At 41.4% G+C, this 10,457-nt stretch overlaps 1 protein-coding gene across 1 annotated transcript; it reads left to right on the top strand.

The window, feature by feature from the left end:
• Positions 1 to 6,027: 6,027 nt before the first annotated feature.
• On the top strand, positions 6,028 to 10,456 carry ddit3 (DNA-damage-inducible transcript 3). Its single transcript, XM_037099721.1, has 4 exons — positions 6,028 to 6,208; positions 7,693 to 7,754; positions 8,224 to 8,432; positions 8,665 to 10,456. The coding sequence occupies exons 3-4, from the start codon at positions 8,277 to 8,279 to the stop codon at positions 9,445 to 9,447; spliced, it is 939 nt and encodes a 312-aa protein (XP_036955616.1). The 5' UTR covers positions 6,028 to 6,208; positions 7,693 to 7,754; positions 8,224 to 8,276; the 3' UTR covers positions 9,448 to 10,456.
• Position 10,457: the final 1 nt, after the last annotated feature.

Genomic DNA, 10,457 nt, shown 5'->3' with positions numbered 1-10,457 from the left:
GGGCAAAAACCTTTACAAGAAATTTCTCACTTCACATTTCAAACTTCGCATTTCCTTGAAAGAGTATCTTGACATTCTTGAGCAACTGGATTTGAAATGGTTGGAAGAGCTATGTTCAGACACCGCCTGCTATGTAAAGAATTACATTCAAGAATTATTTGAATACTTGAGGTTGCCTGGTGGTCAACAGCTCTAACAAGGACCCCTCCCTGGTTTATGTCTGGACCTTTATTGCCCATCATTCCCCATTTCTCTCTCCTCATTTCTCTACATTATTGGTTACTGATGCTCAATAAGGCCATTGTCCTTACATGTTAAACAGCAAATGCTCTTTTCTCAGTGCAAACACAACTGGAGTTATACAAAACTGCAAATGAAGACATACAGCAGAGTAAAACTAGTCCAATGCTTCCATCATTCACTGAGCAAATTAACACAAGGCACCCAATGAATTTCTGTGTGAGGTCAGCCTCAAATCCATCTGGCATTAGTCGGTTTATAACAGGCATTAAAACGAAAAGCTGGCTCTCGTTAGGTGTCAGGTGATGGTATTAGTGACAAAGCCAGACAGGTTAACGCAGAGTAGGTTAAGGATCAGGTGGTTCTGATGAGTCATCCAGAGACAGCCCGCTGTAGTCCAGAGGTCAGTTTCATGATAGTGCTTTCCCTCTTCAGCTGGATAAGAGCCTTTCTTTTTTTTTGGACATGTGTGCTTCTGTTGAAATCTGCTCCGAATTACACATAATATGTAATCGCTGCAGATTTCTCCTTTACTATAGCAGAGTTTCATAGCTGCCTCTTGCTGCCTATATCTGCTTTTATAAGAGTACAGATTACACAGAGTGCTGAGCAGCTTTGTGTTTCTCCTAAACGTGGGTGGACTTCACCACTGGCCTGCTTGGACAGGACATATCAAGTGTGACTTGCAGGGAATTAGATCCAGAGCTCCAACTTAGAAGGGAATGCCCCAGATGAGCACAGAGACATACCATGTACAGTATATCATGTTATACCACATTTGTCCCTCTATTTTCGGTGTGCTGGTTTGGGTCAGCCCACGAAGGCCCCTCTGTTAAGACGCATTTATGCTCAATTACAAACTGAAGATTACAAAGATGTCAACCCAAAAAGGATTGTTATTAACGACATTTTGTGTCAGACTGAAGCTCACTGTGTGGCCCTGAGTATGATCGAGGACGGGAGGACAGAAGCCCCTCAGAAGCAGAGGGGTATGTATTCAGACAAACCTTTTAGTAAGAGGAATGACACTTTAGCTCCATCATTTCTTAACTCCACAGTGAAATCGCAGCTACTTATTTTTATATGGAGCCCACACCAACCTTCACTCCACTGGCCAAAGTAAATATTGAAGTCCTCAGGCGGCACAGAGCAGCTGAACGCAGAGGAGGCCGTAGGGAGCACCAATCGCTCCAAAATCTCAGTTTCTGGTCCTGATATGAGGGGAAACTAAGAGGAGAGGAAGAAAAAAAAGGATGGAGCGAGAGCCCGGAGTGTGTGTGTGTGTGTGTGTGTGTGTGTGTGTGTGTGTGTGTGTGTGTGTGTGTGTATGTCTTGCTGCCAGTATACCCACCTGTTCAGACAGGCTTTTTAAAGTTTAATGCCTCACAGTCTCTTGCTCATGCTTGTTTATATGCCTTTGCCTTTTTACGTCTCATCTTTGACACATATGTCAGCGCCAAGAAATGAAGAAATCGCTGCTGTCTGTGTTGTACTAATACCGAGATATTTTAGATAAAGTAGACAAACTCAAGAAAATAACTAAAGGCACTGAGTTTAACTATTTGAGCTGATTAAAAGCTTGTGGAAATGTCTGTGTTTTACCTTTAATACAGAGCTAACAAAAGGATTTCCCCATTTTTTGTGACAAATGAAATGAAATAAAGGAAATAAAATGGGAGGCAGATAAAAGTAGAAGCAGAGAAAGAAAGCAAAAAAAATGTGCTGCGGAGAAGACAAAGCTAATCACACGAGGGGGCCTCCGCATCACTTTGTCAAATTTTCCTCAATGGGTCTGGACAGGTGAGGAGCCTGTAGTGAGGCGGAGAGAAGGGCAGACGGAGCGGGTGGAGATAAGCGGAGTAAAATAGGATGGATACTGTTGTGGGGCAGAGTGAGGCTTGTAGCGAATGGGGGGAAAAAAAAAGAGGTGGAAGGTGGAGACGGAGTACAGAGAGGTGAGGCTCAGAGGTAAACAGGGTTTTAACTGACTTACTCAGTAACAAGATTGACTGTAAGGTCGTCCTAAAGCTCCAAACACAGAAATCTCAACAAGTGGATGTGACATTTAGCTGTTAAATCTGGACGGGGTGAGAGAGGTTATTGAGTGGATGGCTCCGATGATTTTTAACTTCATGGTGATTAAGATATTGTTCTGCTGCGCGTGAATTCTGTAAAACGAGATGATAGATTGGGGGGGGGCCTTCTGAGGAAATAAAATGCAAATGAGTCGATCAATGGGCGTCATCAGACAATAGAGAACTGCGAGATTCCTCGGCTGAGACGGGGATCGGCAAAAGAGATGAATGTAGCATCAGCGGAGACCTAAAGGTGAAAGAAAAAAAGCACTGTTAGTGATAACCGACAGTTAAATATCCTGTTAGGATTTCACCCGTGAGTCACTGCCTCCGTTGAGTTTAACAATCCCATTAATTTCACACACAAAACAAGAGATTTTTTTTTAAATACTTCTCTCCCAGTTCTCATCGCACGGCCAGAATTTCTGATAAAGGTGAGGAGGTCTTTCTGCCGGTTGTCCGGGGAGACAGAGAAAGAGTTAAAACAAACAAACAAAGAGAAAGGACATGCCAAGAGTGAGAGAGAGAGAGGGAGAGAAAAGGATTTATCACCAGTACATGTTAACAGCTGTATCAGTTGGTCTCAGTTCAGAGAAGGGAAGGATTCCGACAGCTGGTGTGTGTGTGTGTGTGTGTGTGTGTGTGTGTGTGTGTGTGTGTGTATTTGTGTGTGTGTGTGAGACAAGGGGGAACTGGGTGTGGAGCTTTGACCAAGGGCACAGGACAGAAAAAAAGACAAGTGTGGTGGCTGGAAATTCCCCAGACTCTTTCTGCCTGTAAAACAAAAGAAAACAAAATCTGGGGATGATAATTCCAAAAATTAACAACACCATTGTCATTTTTTCTTTCCCCCCCCCCCCCCCCCATTGTTGAATGTTGGATACGTTTCACACAACAGCGTGTCGTTCTGAAGCGATGTGGCAGCACGAAAAAAGATCAAGCCGATGAGGAAAAATAAATTCCTGTCCACACGAACATTTTATTAGAATTAAAGTCCAATTTTCTCAGTAATAATCATTTTAAATGTGGGCTGGTTTTACTTTTTGTCATGTTTTACACTCTGGTAAAGTTATTTGAGCATAAATTGAGTTTGTGTTTGTTTAAAAAATACATGATGTGACAGCTGTGTGCTAAAATGTCAATAAAGAAAGAATTATATCTAGTTATCTTTGACAAGACAGTCAAATAGATATTTATATAGACTGAGTTAGGGCAGGTGAAAATATTACTGCGACGCCATAGCAACCGATATCTCCAAACACAAGCATCAGTATTGAATAAATCTTATGTAAAAGCCGATCCACATGACCAGACTATCATCACTTTGAGTGCTTGTTTACACTCAGTGTCATACAAAAATAACAAAAGACAAGACAATAACAGTGCAGAGGATAAATATAGATCTTATCAATAACAACATGTATTTGTTTTACTTTTTTTTTTATCAGCAACGAATCAGAAAACAGTCAGCATCATGGCCAGACTATTTTGAATCACTGACCAGAAAGAAAAGAAATATATATATATATATATATATATATATATATATATATATATATATATATATATATATATATATATATATATATATATATATATATATACATATAATAAAAAAAAAGACAAGCAACCCAGATCTAAGGTTGTAAACAGTGTTTTATAATGAATACAACACAGACGACGGGACTGACAAAATAAACAGACGGCAGGGGTGGAGAGGAGAGGGATGGATGGAGGGGGGGAAGGGAGGAAGTGGAAGGGAGGGGTGTAGAGAAAGTATGCTGAACTACTCAGCAACAGCCACTCAAGTCGTGACGTGTTCACGGTGCTTCCTGCAGCGCTTTAACCCGGGTCCTAGAGACAGTATTTGAGCTTTCTATTCGCTGCTTGGCGCTGTTGCTATGGGGCTGTGCATGTGGAGCGCCGTGCACGTTGCGCCGTGCATGGTAAAACAGTTTGTGTGTGCTGAGTTTGGGATTAGGGCAGAAAAGTGTCAGGAGCGGGGTGAGGGAGCCCGCAACATGATGAAACATGCTTTTACTTCATTGTCACTTTGGTTGTTGTTGTTTTTGTCGCCGCTGTTTACCTTATTAAAGCTCACCGCGCAGCACTGGAACGCGTGCTGTATGGCTCATGGTGTGTGTGTGTGAGTGTATGTCTGAGATAATGACCTTGTTGAACCCGTGTTTTTAATGCTCACTTGACTCTGATAAAAGGAGTTTCATTGTGTGTGTGTGATCTTAAATGGAAGTTTATTTTCAAAAAGTGAGTTTATAGGTGTGACTTCTTCTTCTTCTATGGTAACATTCCATCAGTGATGATCTGAATGTACTGGCTTTATCGATAAGGTGGCGTCACATTCAAACGCCTTCAAAATGATGAAAACATTTAGACAACATAGCTATTAAAGACTATTAATAATAAACTAATGTAAGCCCATAAGTACGGGGAAATCATCTCAATGGGACCTACATTTTTAAATATCCCTCTCTCTATATATGTCATAAACACCATATATATCTATAGCGTCTATAGCCTATTGCATCAGCTATACATGATCAAAACATCCCTATGAAATAAGTGTTTTGGTGTGATGTGTCAGCCGGTATTACTCTAGTAGAATCCAACCTTGTATTATAAGGATATATTGTAAAAACAGCTAAATGAATCAGTTAAAATTAATACAATAAAAACAATAACACGGATTATAGATAATGACAGGTAATAAAAGTTTTCTTTTCTTTTCTTAAATCAGACATTAATGAGGAATCCCGCTGAATTCCATCAATAACAGCCGGACAGTAATAAAGGGCGGACAGTGTGTTGGATCACACCCAGCGCCACAGACGCTCCTCCGGCCGGGCGTGTTTTGATATCTCGCGGAGCTGCGGCAGAGCGCGCGGTATGAAATGAATGAGAATATGACTCTGAACATGTGCGCTCTTTCTGGCATATTACAAATACCTGACAAATAAAAGACAACTGCCCTCCAGAATCACCCTGACCCAGTGGAGAGTGTCGTTTCAAGGGGAAGGACCGCTTGTTATTTTTTGCCCCCCTTCGCTCCTCGTGGTGGATTAAGCTATGGAGGGAAATGAAGGGTGTGTGTGTGTGATCTCAGTGCCACCGACAAACTTTAGACAAGCACCTGTAATCACAAAGTCCGGTGAAAATAAGCGGGTGCCAACGCAATGAATACAAACATCAGCACGTAAACGCCACTTGAGCACATTTTGTTTTATTATTATTATTATTATTATTTTTTACTACTACGATAAAACAATTCGTGAGAAAATCGATTCAGCTTTTGTGTTCCGGAAACAAACAATTCTTCGACATTAGATATCCATGCATATATGTATATTTTTAGATTTTAGTTAGAGCCAACACTGTTTAATAAAACATGTTCTGATTCTGCTGGTGTTATCCCCAGCTAGAAATTGGTTGCCAAGCATTGCATCATTCCTTTCATGTGACTCCCATACGCCCCAAATTCGTCCTGGCCGTCTTATGACTGCATCACAATTGCTGCTCGTACAAACTATACGGGGTAGAGCGAGCTCAACCAGCCCAGACGACGCCTAGCCCCGCCTCGGCGCTGAATTCTCGCCACCCTATTGGATGTCGCCAAGGAAAAGATCTTAACTCCGCCCCACTGATTGGACCGTCGGAACGTCGGTCCTCTATACTCTGCTAGGTTGTGATGAAACTACCTTCCCATGCATAGTTCGGTTGGCCTCTCCCTCCTTATAAACACCGCCGGGAGTTTCCGAAAAATCACATTCAGGCGTCAAGACTGAACAATGGTTAACATGAGCTATCACCAATTTTTACTAAAATATCCACATTCGAGTTCAAGACAGTCGAGAAGGCGAGCGAATAAAAGAAAAAGGGTAAGTGGAGTTTACTGTTGGCAGTTTGTGTGTCAGTTGGTGGCTGTTTTTCAGTCTGTTGGGGGAGTAACGGTTACTTAACGCACTCTTAAAGTGGTCTGGTGTGCTGGAAAGAAGACAATATTTCATGTTTTTGGCAGATATCCCAGTTCTTTTTTCGGAAGAACAGTTGTCCTATTCAATCATATTTCAGCATCCGAGTTGTTTTCATGTGTTGTCTTGCTTCGCTTGTCAAGTTGTACAGCTCGCACGGACTTTAAACCAGGAAGTTTTGCGTCCTTTTCGATGCTCGAGCGTGCCTTATGCTGTTGAATTATTTTCTTAATATTTTATCGCTTCAGCATCCAGCACTTGTTTTATTTAATTAAAGTGTCATTTCATTTTAAACAAATGAGACATCAGCCCACTCCGTGTGACGTCTGACAGTAACTGGTGGGGCTGTTGACTCCAAACTGGACGGCTTTTATTTTTGACAGCTGCATTTGTTTCCCACACTCTCCTCACAAACCCGTTTAAAGTAAACGTTAACCACTGAATGAATGGATGGATGTTAATGTTGTTTTGTCGTTTAATTTATTTTTTTTAACCACCCAACCCACTCCATTCCTCTCCGTGCGTTTCCTTTTGTTTCGCCCATTCCTCCTGCTGGACTTGCATTTCCATGACGTAATTGGCTTAGCTCATGTTGGACATGTAGCCCCACTAAAAAAAAAATATTTAGATTAGTAAATTTTGTTTAGTGTATCGCAAAAAAAAATAAATAAAACGTTTATTGACCAAACCTGAGTTTGAATGCAGGTATGGTGGCGCTATCACGGGGAGTTTAACATCAAGTTAAAGAGGATTTTTTCTTTCCTTCTTTTAAAAATGATCACTTTGTTATGTAATAATTCACATCCCTGACAACGCCTCATTTATCTGTGGATGTGTTAATTATTTTTTCTCTTTGCATAGGAGAGAAGCTGAAGCCTTTAATTTAATATTAAATGTTACAACTACAAGCTTTCTCTTCAGTGATCATAGTGATTAATATGACTTTAATTCACTGATTTCTGTTTTGGACACTGTAAGTGATTAATACAAATAGTGGACCTGACTGTCAGACCTGGAGAGATCACTGTAATGATATACTCGTCGTTTTTAACCACTTGTTTATCGATCCCAACGTGTTTTGAGGACCGTAGAAAGCAGGGGGCGCAGTGGAGAACATTTTTGTCTTTTGTTTACAAGAATTAAGTGACTGGAATCTTATTTTTCTCCATCCTTGTGTATCATTTCAACAATTATTGTAATATTTGTCATTATTTTTAATTTCTCAGAGCAGACATTAATGATTAATTTTAAAGACCCTTTGTTCTCTCACTCTGTATTTTTGCAAATCATCATTTTGATTCTGAAATCTCAGCAGATTCCAGCCCTCAAGATTTTTTTTTTTTTCCCCACACAGGATTTCACACTAACCTATCAAATACTTTTTCTTTCAGAATTGTTGGGACAAGCTATCTCCAACAAATTGGCAGACTTGATTAACAGAGACTTTCTAAAGGTAAATTGGTCTTCTCATATTTTACATTTTGAATGCTGCATGTAAAGTTAAGACTGATTTAATCGATGTTAAATTTAATCCAAACTTTGTACTGGAATTTAGTTATTGGACATTTTTATACACATTTTTAGTCTTCAAATGTCTCTTATCAACAATTATAGTGCAGGTCAGTTATTTTCTCACTAAGTGTCACTGTTATTCCATTTAATGTTTAAGCGGATTACACATTATACTGCACTTTGGTCTTTGTTCCAGTTTTCTTTATCAGGATGTAAATAATTATACAGATAAAGACTCTCAAAGTGTTCACAGCAATGATTCCCACAGCCTTTATCCTACATAGCTACACACCATAACTTAACCAGGGTCAGAATGGTAGAGATTAACAAGGCTGAGTCTTTGTGATGCGTCAGTCATCTGACGTCGGCCCCTCTGCACTCTTATCCCAACCCTCCTTCCCCTCCATCAGGTCCAGTGTGAACCGGTTGGCCGAGTATCTGTGAGTTGTGACTGACTGGCGAGATGACTGCCGAGTGGCTACACCTGCCCCCGCCGTACCCCCCTGGCGTGGGGCCGTTGTGTGGTGCAGAGTTGGAGGCGTGGTATGAGGACCTGCAGGATATTCTGGGCTCCGACGCGGGAGGGGCAAAACTGGCACGTGCCCCCACATGTACCGAGGTCAGTAGCTTGAAGAATGAAATGGCTATCACACCTATGATGAGTGTAAGTGTTGTCGTCAGTTGTATTTTCGTAAAATGTTCACTCTTCCTAAGATTTATTACATGTTTTGTATACTAAGTATAATAAAGTGATGTGAAATGTACTTTCAGTTTAATATTGTTTTTGAATTCTTCTTTTTTTTTTTTTTTGATAGTTTTACAGGTGTTGACTTTTCCGTTTTTGTTCACAGAAAGAGCCGGAGTTTCTGGATGTTCTTGAGAGTTGTTCTCTGACGTGGCTGACAGATGGAAGCCAGACATGGGGTGAAGGTGTTCAGAGGGCAACAGAGGAGAGCCACAACACCCAGCCTCTGCATCACACCTCATCATCATCCTCCTCTTCCTCCTCCTGCATGAGTCCAGCGGTTGCAGAAGAGCGGCGGGCCGAGGCTGAGAGTGGCAGAAGTGGAGATAACTCGGCCGGAGGCGGCAGTGATCTGCTACCTCCAGAGTTCTTCGAGTTGCTGAGTGAAGGAGGAGTGGGAATGGTGGATCCGAGCGGAGCGGTGATCAGCAGCAGCTATTATTACCATCACCACCATCAACACCACCAGGCTAATAACGTCCATCCCGCGTCTCCCTCAGCCAGCGAGGAGGAACTGCCCTGTGTTCCCGATTCTCCATCCTGCTCCTCCTCAGCCTCCCAGTCCCCATCTCAAAATTGTTCCTCTCCCTCCTCACCCGTCTCTTCTCCCTCTGTCTACCCATCCTCCCGCCTGGGGAAACGGAAGAGGACCACCAGCGAGAGGTCCAACAGTGCCTTGTCCTCTTTCGCCTCCTCCACGCAACGAACATCCTCATCCTATTCGTCTGCCAAAAAGAGTCGCAAAGAGAGAGAGCAGGAGAACGAGAGGAAGGTACAGGAGCTGACGGAGCAGAACGAGCGTTTGAAAGCAGAGATTGAAAGGCTGGGAGAGGAGGTACAGAGGACACGTAGAGCCCTGATAGAGAGACTAGTCAACACCAGGAAATAAGGGGAAAAAAATAGAGATGGGAATAAAAAATGAAAGGTCCAACAGAATTGGAATAAGCAGTGGTGGGAAAAGGTGTAATATGGTGGTCATGAAATGCCTCTTAGACAGGAAAGAATGAAAACCAAAGATATTTTATAAGGAAGATGATTTTTGGAAAAGACAGAGAGCTTAAGATGGCAAGAAGGAGGAAAGTGATGAAAGTCAAGACAAGAAAAGGCACAGAGAGAAGGGGCTGCAACAGCAATGCGGCAAATAAAAAGACACAGCATGTTTAAAGGAAAAGGAAGAACAGACAGCTCTAAGTGCAACTGATTCAGTGGTTTTGATGAATGTTTGTCATTTTTAAAAAATGCCTAACTTAAATCCCACCAAATAGGATTGCAGGAATAGTAGTTAGGAGCATTTGATGATTTGTATGCTGGAAAGAAAGGAACTTGGTTCAGAGAGTGCATGTCATCGTCATCCGTTCCCACCATTTTGCAATAATTGTAACTCCTACGTTAAGGGCTGCAATCCGGCTAGCAGAGATTATTTGCCCCAATTTGTGGAGAGTTTAGGAGCTCAGGAAAAGTTTGAAAGTGCCCAGTGCAGTGTGAGTATGAGAGATTGCGTTGTTTGGGAGATAATTCATACTCTTTGTTACTTTTTTATAACCCATGGCTTGTGTGTATGTGTATTTAGATAAAGTAGGACCCGGCTATACTTTCTAAGCTGACCTTTTCTATCAATATAAGGATTTGTGGTGGAACTACCACGACTTGTTCTACCCTGATTTACTATTTTTATATAATCACTGTAATATATATATGATTGTACTGTAATGGCCTGTACTGTAAAATGCCAACATATCCACTGTTATTTTCTCATTGTAGTCACAAATTGTTAATCGTAGAATAATATGCATGGCTGTTATCATTGATGGCATCAAATACATGTATTTTACCATACCGTTTATTTTATCCTTCATTGTAATCCCGAAATTTGCAATAAAAGGAAAAAAAAGGTGAAAC

The sequence above is a fragment of the Acanthopagrus latus genome, chromosome 6, assembly GCF_904848185.1.
Source record: "Acanthopagrus latus isolate v.2019 chromosome 6, fAcaLat1.1, whole genome shotgun sequence".
In the NCBI taxonomy this organism is placed as follows: Eukaryota; Metazoa; Chordata; class Actinopteri; order Spariformes; family Sparidae; genus Acanthopagrus; species Acanthopagrus latus.
The sequence above is the reverse complement of the archived record's forward strand: the minus strand, read 5'-3'. Positions and strand labels throughout refer to the sequence as shown.

Bases quoted from the DNA above. Each gene is read 5' to 3' on its own strand.
- ddit3 (XM_037099721.1), top strand. From the start codon at position 8,277: ATGACTGCCGAGTGGCTACACCTGCCCCCGCCGTACCCCCCTGGCGTG. The intron at 8,433-8,664 runs GTCAGTAGCTTG...TTTTGTTCACAG, and splicing joins GTGCCCCCACATGTACCGAG to AAAGAGCCGGAGTTTCTGGA.